Here is an 18,210-nt window from a genome sequence, read left to right as displayed (position 1 = left end):
AGTCTACTAGCAGCAACTAATGCAGTCTAACCCAAAAGCCCTGCAATAAATGTTTAGTTTTGTTTTTGTTTTTTCAAACTCTTTCACAGAGGTTTTGATTCACCTGTACGATCATTTTGGAGGCTGCAGTTTATGGTGCTGTTGAACTGTACTGCATTATATAGAGGGCTGCTTCTGCTTGATATAGTCGGGGTGGACGAAATAATACAAACACCTGTTGGTATAACCCAATACAATTCAACTGCATGGAAGACTACATTCTCCAAAATGACCATACAGTTGAATCAGCACCTCTCTGAAACTGAACTTTATAACTGTCATGAAGGTAGGTTTTATTGCAGCACTGTTGTAGTAGACTGGATTGGTTTTAGCTAGGTGTACCTAATAAACTGGTAACTGAGTGTGCGTTGGTGTGGATGAAATCCTTCATATTTTGTTTAACTTTACTTGGAAGAGTGGACAAAGACATTCTGACATAATTTGTGCTGGAGACATGAATTAATAATCATAGTGCATTGCATTTTGTATTTTAAGCTGTTGATTTGTTTTCATACAAGGATTTCTGTACAGTTTTAATGTTATTTACAATTATTCCTTAAATATCTTGATTATGTATAACAATGAATTATGTTTTGCAGCACTTAGGAATCTGTAGGACTTCCTCCTGGTAGAAGCAATTTATTTAATACATTGAATTGAATCTTGATTGGCTTTTGAGATCATGCCAAGCGTGTGTTATTATACACTGTACACAGTGTACTCTATTATTACCTAAAAAAGGTGAAACGTTTGTGTTCATATTTGAAGGCTATTGGACAGCCTGTACAATCCTAATGCTGGCATTTGTGTGAATGTGCTTTTTCCTGAACACGCAGCAACAGACAAAGTCATTCTTGTGCGAAAAGTCATTCGAGCAACATGGAGAACAAGAGGCTAATGTTTATCAGAGTAAAAGAGGTTCGTCTTCTCCATACACATCTGATATATGTTCAGCTGTTCTCAATTTAGAAAAAAAAAATCCTAAAAGACAACTTGAGCGATGGCTTTAGAGGTTCGTTGTCGTTACTGACGATTGTTTTCTCTTAATGAAACAGTATAATTTGTCAGATACTGCCTGAGGTGTTCTCTGGACTATTTGACTATCAATGCCTGTTTTTTAAGCCAAACTGGGATGTTTGTCTGACTTATTAAATAAAACATTGTAATAAACTTTTGGTTATCGCATGTATTGTTTAAGTCCTATTTTCTAATGTAGACTGCTGAAAACATGCTTATTACAAAAGCAGGTTGACAGACACTATGACTATGTAGTATAAAGTCTACTACATTTCTAAATAATGAACGTCCAGGTGCTTGTTCTGGACCCACATTCAGTGTTGAATAGCTTTCTTTCATATTGAGTTCTTATCAAAGTCTTACCGCAAAAATTATACCCAGTTTCCCATATTTAAGAATCAAGGATATATATGAACAAATTTAGGAATTTTTCATACGAGCTTATACAGACAATTTTACATACAATATTATTTTATTTTTACTTTTAAGTATTCTCAGATGCAATTATGTGATTCCTCAAAAATATCTGTATTCCATATAGAGTGAGAAAACAAAGTAATTTCTCATAATATGAGAAATGTTCATGTGTTTCCATCCACCGTCCAGATTACAGTCCAGCCCCTTCCCTTACATTTGTCTCCGTTGGACACGTCACGAAGGTCAGGCTGCTCTAAACCGTCACCGCAGCAGAGCCGTGGAGACATCCCATCTCGGGCGGCTGCTTGGTCCGGGCGAGACAACTCAGAGGCTGAACTAAACTGCTCACGGAGAGAGAGAGAGAGAGAGAGAGAGCTAGGTAGGTCACACGGGTGAGGGCTGAGAAGGGACCGAGATGCCGGGGACCGAACGGCCTCGGCAGGTACTCTGTGAGTCGGGGAGACTGAGCGGAGGGACCTGAGTATCAGGATGATGCAGGTCGATGCGATCATCTCTAAGTGTCAAGTGTTACAAAGACAGCGCAGTTGGTGTTAGTGGGTGTTTGTCGTGACTTTGCAAGCTTGTATTCCCAGCAGGGCTTTCTTTCTAAACACTTAACACAGTCTGGGCACGTTAGTAAGACCTTGCGTTAGATTTCTCACCTATGCTTACCTTGCATCACCTGTTTACTGAACAGTGCACAGTTGCATCAGTAAGATGAATGTCTAGCTGCGGCGCTGCTATGGATAAAGTACCCACAGGACCAGACCCGGGATCAGCTTACCCTTTTTTACGCCCTAACACGAACCATGAACGAGAAAAACGAAAGAAATGAAAAAGTAACCTCGGGCCAGTGGCCCAGGGAAACTTTAAGACTACTGTCTTTACAATGCAACAACTCAGGAAACAGCTTTGAGCATATGGAACATACTGCGTTCTTGCCGCAAAAAAAGGGGAGATTTAAAGGAACTTTAAAGAACAATACGGATTTAGCAACACTATGTTCTGCAGGTAGGTTGTTTGGCAAAGACAGGGTCCCCTTCATACATTAGTTACTCAAAGACTATGGCAAGAAACCCATTACTATTTGCCCCTGCAGCATGTATGACTCTACCTCCACATGGACACAATGCCAACCCCAAGTCAACCCTAACCACGCCCCTTTGGTATGTATTTAAACCATCCAATCGCAGATGACATCTCAGCAACTCTGTTTTGCATTTTTGCCCAATCGTAGCTTGGGTCAGACACAGTGTTGAGAAGGGATAGCTACTGTCTTTTAGACGGGCCCAATCCAGAAACGGCATCAGTCCCCGTGGATCGTTTCTATAAGCCCCTGGCCCCGATGATCTGCTGCTACATGCAGACGAGTTCTTCAGTTGGTGAAGCGCACGAGGACTGCAGGACGCCGTGAACCCTGTCGAGGTGAGGTGGTTCCGCCGTATATTCTGTGAAGTGTTCTGTATGTTTATGTGTGACCCTAGAACAAATAACATGTTTTTGCAATGTGGTGCATTAAACCCGAGAGGTTATTCTTTAGATCCCAAGCAAGGTCATAATTGCTGTCATGATTTTGAGGGTAAAGTTGAGAATTTAAAACGTGATTGGCGCTTTTTAGTGGTCAAAATGTGCAGAAATAAAATGTGGATGATCAAAACTGACCCTTCACTCCACTTTCTCTCTCGTTTGCATCCCAGCGGCCTCTTCCAGCCTTTTTCCCCACAATGTTCGACACCACGCCGAGTCCCACCACCAACCTCCACGCGAACTCTACCACCCTCGGTGGCTCCCGCGGGCCTCCACCCTGGTACCAGTTCCCAGTGTGTGCCGTGGCCCCTTACGGCTTCATTTTCTACTTTGGGGTCAAGGTGTTCAACCTGGCTGTGGGGACTCCCTGTAACGTCCTGGTCATCTGGCAGATCGCCGCTAAGAAGAGTGACGCCTCCACCTCTGACATCTTCATCTTCAACCTGGCCATCCTGGACGCCTACTTCTGCCTGATGACGCCCATAGAGATGGTCAACCGGCTGCTGCTGGGTGACAGTCGTATCTGGTACTTCCAGAGGTTCGCGTATGGGATCAAAGATGTAGCCCCACTCTTTCTGGTGAGTCGTTGTGTCCATGACAATTAACTCCAGAGCAGTGACAAATGTAACAAATTCAAGTCAAGTCATGTGATTTATACACGTTTCATATACACTAATCAAGCAAATGAAGTTGATCCAAATTGTACCATCATCACGTCATTTTCAGATTTTTTTTTACTTTGGTAACATGGAAAATCTCATAAAGGTATTTTAATAACTGGCTTCAAGGCAGAATTAGAAATTTGAACATTTTGATCTTAATAATTTAGCACAATTTTTTGACTTGGACCAGCTTAGCTCCCTGTGACCTTCAAAGTGTGTCACCAACACAACCAGAGTTCAGGGAGTCACTTCCATTAATTTAATGTAAGAGACACTCGGAAGTAAAATTTCATGCCTATTTTTTTTCGACACACGAAATACAAGGCTGCCTGTTATTACTGTATAAGAAAGGCCAGAGGGCCGACACCCGTGCGTATGCATATTTTTTAAAAATGCGTTTTTAAATGTTAATTTTGAGTGCAGAACCCTTTCTGTTTCAACGTGAGGTGCATATGAAGGTCCGTCTCTAACAGCAAGGTAGTTCAATGTCTGGATCACTGGAGAGTTTGTGGATTGATGTTCTGATATTTATCCAAAAACCAGTTCAAATTCTAGTCAGGTCATTTTGATTCAACTTACTCAAGCAGATTTTCTTCCCACTAAAACATACAGAAATGCACTGAAGTACACTGTAGGATTCTATGCCTGTACTGGTCTGCTACCCTAGGTGTGTATCTGCCTGGACCGCTACATGGCTGTGGTCCACCCAGTATTGTTCAAGGGTATCCGTGACAACAAGATCCGCATTGGCATTTCTGTGGTGGTCTGGGGTCTCATCCTGGCCTATGGCCTCACCAAGTGCACCCTGGGAGTCATGAGCGTCAACGAGGTCTTCAGCGGCGTCATCCTCTTCGCCTTCGCCGTCATGGTCTTCTGCAACATCTCTGTCATCTGGGTTCTCCGCCGCTGTGTGGCGGGAAAGGAGCAGATGCACCCAGTGAAGAAGAAGGCCCTTAGGATGGTGCTGATCATCCTGGCCATCATCGTGGCCAACTACCTGCCGCCCGTGGCCCTCATGCCCTTTGTGCCGTACTACTCGTTTGTGGAGTTTCGCTGCCAGATCAGCATCAGCGTGTTCTCCATCATGGACCTGAGCTGCAGCATTGAGCCTCTCCTCTACATCACAAAGATGGAGCGCGTGGACGGCAGGTGCTGCGGGTGGAGGGTTTTTAGGAAGCCGCGTGATGCCGAGGTGTAGTCGAGCCGCCAATCATTAATCGACCCCATCTTGGAACGTTGTGTCAAAAAGGTTACCGGAAGAGCACACCGCATGTCCCGCATTTTATTGTCTAATGCAATATTCTCATGGACATTCCCATTCTCACCATGGATAACTGCACAAATCTGCCTGACAGAGCCAAACTGCAGTCACTCCATATTTGGTCAGAACTGAGATGACCGACATCTGACGACTGAGAAAAAGCCCAGCTAAACTCCCGCTAAAGGTAACTACAGTAATTAGCATGGTAACAGCAACTGGTAGTGGCATTCATGCAATTTACACTATTTTTAAACGCATATTAAATTGCAAATCAATTTGACATTCGTTAATGGCAGTATAAACAGTAATGGTAAACAGACGCACAGCAAAGCAAGTTACATGTAATCCTTAACTATTGACTCTTAATAATCAAAATATTTTTTATTTTCTGAAACAAACTAGTAAAAATGGACAAGAACGCTGAAACAACACACTTTGCTGGTAGATAATGCACTTCCCCCTCACATTACCGGTCGATTATCCAAAAGCGGAACGCAGTATCTGATTTCGTTTTTTTGTTTTTTTTGGGGTACCATGTAGGTTCTGCGACGAAGAAAATAATAATTCCTAAAATGAATCAATTGAGGGTAGTGCAGCCGCTCTCTCTCTTACACAGTTTGCCGGCCAGCCTTAAAACTTTAAACCCCTTTTATTCTCAATTTCACCGCTCCTGTAGCTACTGCTCCCATAATCTCCATTTTTAATGACAGCCTGGAGCAGTGCCTGGTTTACGGAGCACTGATTAAGCACTTAGCCAGTCATTATTCGAGCCTCGTACTTTAGTAACACACTGTGGGACCAATTAGCAGAAATGTAATGAGTGGGCAGGCAGATAATGTAAGTGGTTAACAAACTAAATACATAACCCCCTGTATAATTAATAGAGGAACACAAATATGCAGTGTAATGGCTTTTGAGTAACGACTCCCGTTTTGAGTTGTTCATTAAGGAGAATTTACATACTGACAAATATAGTTTAAACTTAAGCGATGAATTAAAATTGATTCAGAAAATGAGACCAGTTGCGGTAACTGGTGAAAATATACTGTAACTTATGTCTATGCTTGACATTTTCTCTTTCTTGAGATACTTTTGGATGACTTTTGGGGTACATCAAAGTGCCAATATATGACAAATGACATAAAGATACAGAAAAGTCTTTATTTTGATTAAAAACTTCATAAGTTGTACATATGTACAAGTGTTTGTCATCTCATAGTGCATGTGTGAAAGACTTTGAAGTGCACAATTGTCTTTGCATTTCATATTTTGATTTCAGACAGTGAATTTTACAGATACTTAAAATTAAAAAAAAAAAAAATCTTATATGATTCTCATAATGTATAGATTAAAAATCAAAATAAATATACAACATTGACTGAAGTGTCTTATTTTTGATGATATGGTATCTTATATTTCAGGCTATTTCGGTTTCTCAGTGGTACAAAGTACAAATCATCAGCTGTACTTCACTTAAAATCTCTGAGGTTTTACATTTTGTTTCAATCGGTTTGTCACATGCAACTTCTCAGCGTACATCTTATTCACTGTCCTGCGTAACCGACAGAGGCAACCTGCTGTTTACCAACTGTCTGCTGGGCGGCTCATTTACTGTACATGCTGGTGCAAAGCAGCATCACTCTGCTAAGGCGACTGGCTGAAGACATGAGCGATGTTGCATAAGACACAAAATGATTCTGACATTAAAGTGATGGTGTAAAAAAATGGAAGAAAAAAAAAGAATTGGCTTCTGTGAGATTTTTTTTTTTTTTTTAATTAAAAAAGGAAAATTTTTCATGTGATTACTGTAAATTCTTTTTCAATCTTGAATGTTACTTGCTGCCTATTTATCAAACAAAATTATCCAGTGAACCCGCACTCGCACCGTGTCACTGCCCACCTACAGTATTTGCTGTGAACGATTGTGTTTTTGTTATTCTTGCTGAGTCCTATGGGAGAGAGGAATTCCTTTCACAGCTAAAAGTAACTGTTGGTGACTGAGAAGCAAACAAGCAGGGAATCAAACTTCAGATATTGGATTTAAATCTGAGTAATTCTGCGGTGCATCTCCTTTAGACTTTCTAGGCTGGCTTCGGGTCCATCTTCTGAGGTCACATATCCAGGGTAGGTGGGGTAAAACTGAGGCGGTCTGGGTTTAGTGATGTCATCACCTGCCCCTGACGATGAAGGCAGAAATAGTGGTATCAGCTTGGCATGAGCATAGTCGATCTCGAACCCCTCAAAAATAAGCCCCATCCCGCAGGCACCCAACCCCTCCTCGAGCAGCTGCGACACCTTCCGAGTTGCCAGCACCAGTCCCTCATAGTCCCCTTTTTCTAGTCTGAATATATCAGAGGTCAAAGGTCTGCGTGGGACCAGCACAGTTAAGCCAGGGGAGTTGGGGAAAGGCGTGAGAAAGGCCACATGACCCTCGTCCTCCCACACCCGCCATTGCTGCTCCTCCCCACGAACAATGCGCGAGAACAGGCCGGGGTGAGCTGGATCGTCCCCGAGGAAAGTCAGATCGGGAGGGGCGTTCGGTAACGGGAGCTTGGCCCGAATCCTGGTTTGGATTTCAGTCAGGCTGGAGTCACTCCAACGGGGGGCGGTCTTGGACGTGCAGTACCCCGGGTCATGAGCGTTGTGCTCCTCCTCTCCTGCCAGGTGGGGACGCCACTCTGCTCCCAGACCATGTAGGGGGAGGACACGGATCTGTGGAAGTGAAATTGAAAATAAAATAAATGTATCTTCTGTAAATGAAATTCTGATTGACGTGGGCACAGGAGTGATTCAACCAACAGCCCCTTAATCTGTTTAAACACCTGTTGGGCTGCTGACGACCTTAACTGTGGGACAGAGTTTCAGTAAATTGGTACTTTCCGGAGTCAGACTCAGCTGCATGCTAAATCCACTGTGGTTATGAGCGCTGGCAAAATTAGCCTCAAGTGACGTGTGATTTTTCTCTCCCCTGGGTGCGAACCATCCAATTACCTATTTTTGTGCATCATGTCCATAAGAGGGAAAACCAACACAACAAGCGGCATAACTACTTGCGTGCCTATTTTCGAGATGTGCCCTCAGGTTGCTAGTACTAGAATGGTAGGCTAACTGTAGCTTACATAGCTTGACTACAACTTTATCTCGAGGCTCTAAAATTAAAGAACTCTACATAAATAAAGAACTCGCGAGGCAGACAGCCGCGGCAGCGCTGCGGCAAGAAGTACCTTTAATCCTAAAATACCACTACAGGCATTCAAAAGTTTCACCGATTGCACTGTACAGTCAACCAGTCTACTAGTCAAAGAAGTCCTCACCTGAGCCGGTCGGTCCCTGTGGGGTCTGCTGACCAGCGCACACCTCCGGACCCCTAACCTGTCACACAGCAGCTCCGCTACGGCTCTCGCCCCCAACAGACAGGATAAGTACTCCGGCTCCTGAAGGCGGAAGATGCTTCCTCCTGGGCTGCCAGGGGTGCCGCACTCCAGGATAACCGAGCCCGGGGTCCAGGGCCGGGGGTGAAGGTAGGCCACCAGCCCCTCTGACTCCCAGATGACATGGCGGGGAAGAGTGGAAGACATTCTGCGGAGCCAGGGGAGAAGATCGTGATGGATTATCTATATGAAAAGCTAACATGCTAAATTGAAAATAAAAACAACAGAAAAGAAAGCAGAAGTCATATCAGTTCATCAAATGATTTGGGGAAACAGTAACACATGGACCCTTTTTTTGTAAATCATTCCTACATAATCCTTTCATTGAGGAGACAAAACCTTAAAAAGTGAGTCAAGTTTTGTATTTTTCATGGGTCAAATTCATTTTTTTATTTTCACGGATGTAGCATGTAAAACCAACAAACCGCCGTTAAACCAGACTCATTATAAAGAAAAATGTTTACCTTTAATATTAAGCAATCTAGTGATGTAGCTGTATTTGTCGGAATAAACTGATATTTACTGATTTAATGAAGCTGCAGTTTATCCAGGGAAAAGTGAGGGAGATAATACCGTGGAAAAACACACATCTGCTTTTACAAATCTGTTATGTAGAACTTAAAAATGCAACTGATGCAGTTTTAGAAAACATTATAAAAGGTGGTTATTCCATTTTTTTCTGTTGGTTTGAAGTTCCTAAAAAGTAACGAACTTAAAACAGTTTCAAGCTTTATAAGAGTTTATGCTTTTACAATAATCCATTGCGTGTCATCTCTGAATTAGAAGTTCATTCAAAATTAATATCATCAGCTTTGCAACTGCGTTAGCTGATATTCAAACGTTTATCCTGTGTTTTAAAAGGTCAACCGGACATGTTTAATATGTATTCTTAATCACACGGATACTCTGCGTTTCGTGCTGTAGAAGAAGTAGATTCTCTACACTTTCACTTCCAAGGCTTGATAAAGGCTTTGCTTGTTAATCTCTCATTAAAACCCTGACCTGACATGGAGTCCGCCTTGACAGAAAGAGGGAACTACTGAGTAAAAATCATGTGACACTTCTCTTGAATTTTTTTCTGCGATGAAAAAGGAATTTACTGTTAGGTACGTTTAGGAAAATAAAGATGTGATGTCGTTTTAAATTGCATCCTTTTGCTCCGGTCCCCAGCGTCACTGACGCTGACATTAATACCTGTGCAACATCAGGCAACATTTATCCTGCACAAGCACATCTAAGGGAATTAGAGCTGCACCTAATGGTTATTTTAATTAGAGATTAACATACAGATTTTATTTTTGATTAATCATTTCATTTTTTTTTCTATAAAATAGGAAAAAAAAAAAAACAACAACCCTTAAACAGACAAAAGATATTCAGTTTATTCATGTGTAACAAAGAAAAAGAAAAAAAATCAATGCCTCATATCTGAGAAGTTAAAAAGCAAATAGTTGTCCTTTTTAGAAAAATGACTAAATGGACTGTTCGATTATCAAAATATGTTTTGTCAACTAATCAATTAATCGACTAATCACTGCATCTTTAGGGAGAGTCATGGTGTTGTGTAGAGGGGACTTAGGATCGATGAGTACGGATCACACACACATCGGACGGTGGTCTGACGGTTGGGGCGCAAAAGGCCTCCTTTAGCCACAAAAGAAAAGAAAAAAAAAAACAGGAATTTGACATCGGTTACCGGCTCAACGGTTTTTGTTCTAAACTGGACCGTTGAGGCACACGCCGTTTGCCCTACATTCCTGCTCGGTTATCAGTCAGAATAACAACGAAAGTAAGCCACTGTGGGGACATTAACGTCAGGACAGCTTCAGCGAAACGAGCTACCAGGTCAATCGCGTGAACTGCCGAAATGTCAGCTTGTTTTCAAACGTGTCGGAGAAAAGTCAAGAGTGATGGTGAAACTCTAAAGTTTTAACATGAAAGTTATAGCGTCACCTTAAGATAACTGCTTTTTTTTCCTTTTTTCTTTTTTTTAATGGAGTTTGGCACGAAAGCCTGTCCGCCCGGGAGACGTGAACGTTTTTAATTCAGATAAACTGAGCTGACCTACCTTCTAATAACGAACCTTGCGAACAGCATAAAGTAACGGGGAAAGCGGGGCGAAAAAACGGACCTGCTTTCTGCTTCTCTCGGCTCGCAGTGAAACGTCGCGTAGCGAGCACGAACAGCTATCAGAACAGCTGCAGCGGTTCCGGTTCGCCACGGCCGTCAGTGCTGACTGATACGAAACCGGCACATTTTTTTTTTAAATACTGGCTGGCAGAAAACTTTCATGAAGCAGTCAGCTCCCTTGGATCATGCTTCCTATTTCCTGTCAAATGATTCTTCTTCTTCTGCTGTTTCTTCTTCTTCTTCTTCTCCTCTTGGCGTTTAGCAAACCACCTCAAAGGAGCATTACCACCCTCTACTGGCGGTACATGCGCAGGAAAAACACTAAAATCTCCGATACACCCGTATTAAGTGGCTATTTAAGTTTATTTCCATGACGCATTCCCAGGGAGATGTCCTAATGTGATGCAGAGGAGGAAACTACATTCAGTGTCACATGTTTAACAAATTTTTATAAAATGTTTGATCGAAACAACAGCGTATCCTGGCCTCGCAGGTGGCACAGCTAAGATCCTGCCTTAACCTAACTATCTCTGACTTGATATCCTAGAAAAAAAATTATACATATTATTATATGACAAATAAATAAGACAAAACAAAAAAACATTAATGGTAGTCAGACCTGCAGTAACAGGTATTGTGGATCCATCAAATGAATGAAATGGAGGTCGGAGCTGTCTTTACTGTTCTCTCATAACAGGTGAGACCTTCAGCACGTTTGTACCTTGATCCTTGCACTAGGTTCAATATTAATGCATGACTCGTACTGAAAATCTTCCGCCGTGCAGCTTTTTCGTTGAGTGGGAGAGAGGGACCTGCAAACGCAGAGCTGGGAAGTGCCCTCACCCAGAAACCTTATAGGCCCGCTGATTAGTCAAGTTTGTCTGTTTTGTATACTAGACTGGGTAATGCCTGTAGTCTCCAGTCTAGCCCTATCTCCTTTATACTCATCTCAGACTACAAACCGCATTGTAGATTTGAATCCATGCATCCGGGAAAGCAGTGCATACTTCATAGGTCAGCGACTAAAATATGATTCCACAGCAATTAAATTGCAGTGACTGTCCATTAAATCCCGTTTATCACAATAAACATCACACGTACTTCAAATTACCGTATCTTTTTTTTAATCCACTCATCCATTTACTTCCATCTGTGCGGCCTGGGTCATAGTGGTAGCAGGCTAAGCCCGGTAGCCCAGATGCAATTCTCCCCTCTGGCTCCAGCTCCTCTTGCAGGGTCCGAAGGCACTCCCAGACCGGACCGGATGTCAAACCTGCTTGATTTAGGTCTTGATCTGATTATTCCCATGACGGCGACAGTTGGGCCTGTTGTTGCTTGACACTGCAATGATAACATTAGTGCTACAGTGAAATTTGATGGCAAAATCTGCACCGTAGTAGCACAAGTCACAAGACAAAAGCACAACTTTGACGAAAGTAAAAGCCGGTATTTCGGTAAGATCTGATATCACTGTGCTAAAAATATTTTTCTTATATATAATGCAAGAACTGAGAGAGGATGTCAGTGTAAATCCTGTGGTTTGCTGCGAAAAATAGTGGACTAAAAAAATGCAACAAAAAATCAACAAGACCCACTTTGTTGCAGGGTTATTTTGACCTGTGTCAGGACAGCTTACAGTCCTGCGACCTGCCGACACGCAGGTCTCCCAGAGTGTGCCATAACAGTCCCGATGAGAGGGTTTCGCAACATCTCTGAGGTCGAGCTTTAGGACTAGCGGTTCTGACTCTCCAACAAGAAATGTGGGTAACAGTGACTGCCACCCACGGCCCCTCGATGGGACATGCAGTTCACTCGGTAACCACACAGAATATCTCTGCTTTTGCAGTTTCAGGAAGAGACATCGGGGGTTGCCCTTGAGCTGCAGACAAAAGGGGAGTGAAGTGGTAGAAAAGGGCACAGAAACAAATTTAACACCACTGATGCAATAGAACCTACTTTTGACTCGTATGACTCTATTTATCTAACACATATTCCATCTACACCAGTTTGTCTGTTTTTTTTGTGCCAGCAGAGCACGAATTCCTCTTATCTTTGGCGTGTTCTCAGAAGTTTGGTCACTTCCTCTTTCTGCAGAATGTGACGTGAACATTAAAAAAAAAAACGCCAGATTAAATCTGTGAGCAGGCCTCTCCTCTACCTCCACCCTTCTCTCTGCTTACTATGGCCTGAAATGATTCCACGCACACACACACACACACACACACACACACACACACACACACACACACACACACACACACATCAGTACTGTAATACTTGTGAGGACCATCATTAATCTTTACTGCCTAACCCAAACCTTAACCTGAACTCAACCCGAACCCAATTCTGACTTTAACCTTCAAACCAAGTTATGCGCTTCAACAGCACATTTGAGGAAGTGGGGACCAGACAATCGTCCTCAGGTTCCAAAAAAAAAACCTCACATTGGTCGACACAGAGACAGACATTAAGGTCAAAAAAAAGGAAGCGAGAGGGAACATTACTCTGTTATGCAACACAGTCACTGACAATAATCGTCTAATGCAAAATATAGGGGCCGATATGGTGTTTTGTCTTTAGTTAAATGATTTTCAATACTTGGCAAAAACAGATATTGATTTCTTTGCTTCGCATGTGGTCTCACATGAAAGACAGTGAGCTACAGAGAAAAAAAATGTTGTCCCACTTTCTGGTAGTAAATCTGTCTTCCTAATCTCCAGCCCGTGACCTCAGTAATGAGCTCAGCTGCTCAAGAGATCCTCCGTGTAGGATAGCGGCTGAAGACCGGCACGATGGATCACTCCGACAGAGGGGGCAGAGGGTCAGACCCGTTGAAATTCAGGAGTGGAGTACCAAAAATATCAAAATATCCTTGAGGTGACACAGATGTGGTCTTACAGTGACGACACAGTTTCAACGAAGCACAGGTAAAGTTTCTGGTGTAAAAAATCAGCTTGAGACGAACAAGTAGCTCATTTGAATTCACTTTCAACAGGAGGCCTTTAAAAAAATGTTATTATTAGAGTTGCGTAGTTGAAGAAAATCAGGTTACACCCCTTTTACCCTCATGTTCATGTTACAGTGAACAAGGAGCAGGACTCATAAAGTTAGTTACCTTCAATTTCAAAAGGCAGATTGGACCATTTTAAACTGCATTATCTAAATGAATGAAATTTTAAAACATAACTGAAATAAATTATCTTATGCTTGGTAAGTTTATGTGTTAGTTCTGCTGCCATGCTTTCAGTTTGTGTAAGAAATAGGATTTTAGAAGCAGCAAAAGTGAAACACTTGGATAAATAAATACTTGTGCAGATCACAAATGTCCAAAAAAAAACCAAAACGCAGTTACACAAAAAAACTACTCCACTATAGTAACATGAAAGTATTCAGTTATACCGCAGGACTGGGCTTTTTTTTTTCCTTTCTCTTAGTTTGACAGTAACTAACTAACTAATCGGAAAAGCTTTAACCACATGTAGTTTATGGGTGTATCCAGCTCTACTGGGTCATGCTGACAAACGGCAGTCTTATAAAGTGCTCGGGCCAGCTCCTGTAACCCAGTCTTCACCTGTGTGCGCTGTCTCCATCACAGACAGCACACACACAGGGCCTGACAGAGCCGTGTCACACACTGTTTCGATATATCCCTTCATTTTCCTTCCGATTCCCTTACTTTTGCCCTCAGCATTTTTTTCTAAAGGACAAAAATCCACCAATCCTAAAACAGTTTGCGGGAGCACGATGGTTTGATTATGGTAATGGCTGACGTGAGTTGCTGGAGGTCAATACCAGTAGTGAATCATATACTTATATCAGAGTTTCGTTGCAATAATCATTCAAATCTGGTCATTTTCCGAGCAAAGACATTATGTCATGAGCGGGAAAGCTTTCGAATCGTCACTTGGATGATCACAGGCGTCTAAAACCCACTAAACGCCAGAAGAAAGACATTCTTGGTGTCAACCTCACAGTAAAAACACAGGAGCTAATGAAACATTTCTGTTGGGTGTAGCTGAATTAGCTTTAGGCAAATAAGACTTCTGCTTAACTTCCTGATTGTACAGTCAAACACTTTACATTTACATTACAAATTTAAGTAGCTGTAATGTTTAAAGTCCAAACACTCTGTTCAAAATGTTGTTAAATAGTAGCTCGAAAGATATTAGTCTGAGTGTAAAATATACAACAGTTTAAAAACAATGTGAAAAAAAAACTCAACATGTTTGATGTAAAGTATTGAAACAAGGAATCTAAGGGAAGAAAATGGTGGATATAAGGCTGGTTGAGTCAGCATCATCCTTTATATGTCTTCTGAAAGCATAATTTCATTGGAGAGCCCATAGCGATTTTATTTTAATTTTGTACTTGATTTTCCTTAATTTGCCTCTCGTGTTGTATTTCTGTTTACTTATATTACTGAAATTGGTTTTACCTATTATCGTTGTTTGCTACACCATTCCCAAGGTTATTGGCTAAAATGTTTAGTCACACCCGTGGCATCAAAACCACATGGACAGTGGTACATGGAGGGTATCTACAAGTACTAAGGTAAAAGCAGTTGGATTTTCTGCTCCATTCTTGTTTGGTCAGTCATCATCATCATGTAAGAGGCTTCAGCCCTTCTCTTAATTTTAAGCATATTGTGAAATGTCTTCATCACCAAGGATGAATTCATTTACTGTAAACTGCAGTGATGTGTATCCTCGAAACAACTTTCGGATATGTGGGAAGATGAAGTCCTCGAGGAAATCAGATTAAAATGCTTTTAAAACATTCAAGTACATGTGTTCTGCGTTCTTTGTTAAAATGTCCGGGACTTCTTTGTTGATTGATGTCGAGGTTCTCAACGCAAGTGGTAGCCATTTGCGCTCCAAGATAAATCCCAGAGTGCAGTTTGCCATGCTCGACTTTCCCTTCATATATAAAAAGGATTTTAACACTTGAGCACCTCCAAGGAGTGGCCATAATGTATCACACAACTATGATAGTATCCACAGGCGGAGTTTATACAATACTCCATCATGTGATGTACTGTATATGCGTTAAAGTTAATATCAGCCAGAAATAGACTTGGTAACAGCCTGATGGCAGAATATCCAAATGTGTCGGATTGCTTGGCTATCACTGGCTTACAATAGATAAACTATGAATAGCCTTACAGCCTTACTAGGTTTCAATCCCTTTGGTGAGCCAAATGCCATCAAGTCTTGTAACGCAATGTGAAATATAGTTGAGGGCTGTCTCTGGTCCTAACATTGAATTACCGGCTATACAAGTCCTGTTGTAAACTTCTCAGACCAGTTTGAATGGGTTGGGTCCATGCAAACAGTCTACGTGGATGTGATTTTTCAAAGAAGGAAAAGAAATTAGGGGAAGCCTGGAGGCTATACAGTATACACCCGGTTGCTGGTTCATTATGTACTCCTCGCTAAAACCAACGCAGTCTACTGCAAGAGCCCTGCAATAAATCCTCCCTTCATGAAGGTTAATGTGGTTGTATTTTGTCCGCACCACAACCTGCAGCCACAAACAACAGGAAATTTTCAGAGAAACAAACAACAAATTCAAGTAGCTCCACTAATGGGAGAATGACTATTCTATTCGTTTATTTTAAAGGAATAGTTCAAAGATCTGGGGAAAATGCTAATTCGCTTTCTTGCCAAAAGTTGTGATTTGATACCATTTTCCTGTCCGTATGATAAATATGCTACAGCCCGGAGACAGTTAGCTTAGCTTAGCATACAGACTGGAAACAACAGGTCAACAGTTAGCCTGGATCTCTCTGAAGATAACAAAATCTACCTGACAGCGCCTCTAAAGTTCACTATCTAACGTTTTAACAGTAATGTTTTTTTACAAATGAAACAAATAAGATATAACTTGTTTATTATTGAGCTTTACCGGTGTTGCAAATATTTTTACCTTTGGACTGAGCAAGACTACTTGTTTCTCTCCGTTTCCAATCCTTATGCTAGCCTAGCTAACTGGCGGCTATAGTGTTAGCTTCATATTTACCATATGGGAGTGATTTAAGAGTACGCAAAGACTTTTACCAGGGTTTTGATTTTGTATTAACAAAAACACTGCTAACCTAAGATGCTAGAAAACAATGTTCAATACACTTCATACCAACAGTAGTGAAGAGCAGAGATTTGGTTGAACTCAAAACTGTTTTGCTGTTTTTAAAAAATATGTGCGCACAACAAAAACCAAGCGTCACAGTGAGTGTTAAGAGTGTTAAATCAGTGGTTCCAGCATTTGTAAGTACAGAAGCCTCCTTTCTTAAGTTTCCCCAACAACAACGAAGCCCGTTGTGCCGCAAAACAAGGTTTTAGTTCAGACCGGCTCAGTTATGAAGACCTCAGGAACTGAGACACATGACTGCACACAAATATGCACAGATCCTGGATTCACATTGTCTTCAGAGAACTGTGTTAGGAAACAACAAAATGACACACTGTCACTGTCCTGTGAATAAATGAATTGAATGCAACCGCCTTGATAGCGAACACTGTGGACCGAATGTGGTCGAGGAATGTGACGAGTCAAGAATAATCTGTGCCGCTTTGCCTGGAACCACCACACACATAATCTGCTCATACGAGAAGTCGGTCAAACAATCCGCTGGCTGGAGCCCAGGTCACCTCTGCCAGATGATCTATTTTTTTCTTTACTGTTTTTAAAAAAAATGAATCCTCGGGGCTTTAAAACAAACTTCTGAACCTCCGTAGGGGATCTTTGTATGTGGCATGTTTGAGGTGTGTCTTACAGAAACCGGACTCCACATGCATGTAAACTTCAGCTCTACCCTGAATTCTTAAGGTCACAACTCATGTGGGGATGAGGCATATTTTAGAAGCATGTTCTCCACACCTCTAGACACATATACAGTACATCACACACACCAGAGTCAATATTAATATATATTATTATATCATATTATATATTACATTATATTAATATATAATGTCATAATATTTTAGATATCATTAGCCAAGCTGAAGAAGGGGAAAAGACAACATTTTCAGCTATACCCTTATATCGTACCTATGAGCCCAGATGAGATCAAGTTTTCAGAAATCCATAGAAGTTACAACAAAGTCATGGAAAATGTGCTTAATGCCTTTATTTATTTATTTTTTTTTACAACTAACGAAAAAAGCTCACAGGGGAAGAAAACCTCGTGGTGTAATCAGTAATATTAGTAATGGTTGCAGTTCCAGTTGTTTGTTGTTTCTACGAGCCCTAACCCTCATTCTGTCCCAATACTGTGCCCGTACTACACACTAATGCTATGAGGACATTGAGTATGTAGGGTGTCCGCAGTGGAACGCTGTCAGAAAGGTTTACTCAAAACAGTCAGTACGAATACTGAAAAGAAAACCTGAGTTTTGAGTTTGTTGTTGTTTGACACTACAATGCAACGCACCCAGAAAACAGCAGCTGTTCACATCTGGATATAGCCAAAACTAAACGTGGCTGCTAAAAGCAAACCAAAAAAAAGTATTAAATTTAAAGAAAGACGTGTTGCTTTTGTCTGTGTACAGTTTGGTTGGCGGGCACATTCAAAAGCGCTACCCGCTAAAACAGCATACAATGACCGTTTGTATGGAGCACATGCCGTATAGACTTAGTGTGTAATATGGATGAGGGACTAAGGAGTCCTGGGTCATTTAAATGAAATGAAGCCGTCGTTAATTCTGTTGGTTAGACCTGAGCTTTT

At 41.6% G+C, this 18,210-nt stretch overlaps 2 protein-coding genes across 3 annotated transcripts; one reads left to right on the top strand and one right to left on the bottom strand.

Moving 5' to 3' along the window:
• Nucleotides 1-3,197: 3,197 nt before the first annotated feature.
• On the top strand, nt 3,198-4,860 carry LOC120800385 (G-protein coupled receptor 4). Its single transcript, XM_040146460.1, has 2 exons — nt 3,198-3,578; nt 4,330-4,860. The coding sequence occupies exons 1-2, from the start codon at nt 3,198-3,200 to the stop codon at nt 4,858-4,860; spliced, it is 912 nt and encodes a 303-aa protein (XP_040002394.1).
• Nucleotides 4,861-6,697: 1,837 nt separating this feature from the next.
• LOC120799663 lies at nt 6,698-10,689 on the bottom strand. Of its 2 annotated transcripts, none has more exons than XM_040144917.1 (3): nt 10,423-10,689; nt 8,238-8,502; nt 6,698-7,635 (listed from the first exon to the last, which is right to left on the bottom strand). In XM_040144917.1, the coding sequence occupies exons 1-3, from the start codon at nt 10,449-10,451 to the stop codon at nt 6,964-6,966; spliced, it is 966 nt and encodes a 321-aa protein (XP_040000851.1). In that variant the 5' UTR covers nt 10,452-10,689; the 3' UTR covers nt 6,698-6,963. The 2 variants fall into 2 exon arrangements, with proteins under 2 accessions (XP_040000851.1, XP_040000852.1); XM_040144918.1 differs by having other exon boundaries at nt 10,486-10,689.
• Between the last annotated feature and the right edge of the window lie 7,521 nt (nt 10,690-18,210).

The sequence above is a fragment of the Xiphias gladius genome, chromosome 15 (assembly GCF_016859285.1).
Source record: "Xiphias gladius isolate SHS-SW01 ecotype Sanya breed wild chromosome 15, ASM1685928v1, whole genome shotgun sequence".
NCBI lineage: Eukaryota > Metazoa > Chordata > Actinopteri > Istiophoriformes > Xiphiidae > Xiphias > Xiphias gladius.
This window is presented reverse-complemented; position numbering and strand designations above follow the sequence as displayed.

Excerpts from the sequence above, each read along its gene's own strand:
- LOC120799663 (XM_040144917.1), bottom strand. The coding sequence starts at position 10,451 with ATGCTGTTCGCAAGGTTCGTTATTAGAAG. Across the intron at positions 8,503-10,422 it reads GCAAGGTTCGTTATTAGAAG|AATGTCTTCCACTCTTCCCC; the intron begins GTAGGTCAGCTC and ends CTGGCTCCGCAG. Across the intron at positions 7,636-8,237 it reads ACAGGGACCGACCGGCTCAG|ATCCGTGTCCTCCCCCTACA; the intron begins GTGAGGACTTCT and ends TCACTTCCACAG.
- LOC120800385 (XM_040146460.1), top strand. The coding sequence starts at position 3,198 with ATGTTCGACACCACGCCGAGTCCCACCACCAACCTCCACGCGAACTCT. Across the intron at positions 3,579-4,329 it reads ATGTAGCCCCACTCTTTCTG|GTGTGTATCTGCCTGGACCG; the intron begins GTGAGTCGTTGT and ends CTGCTACCCTAG.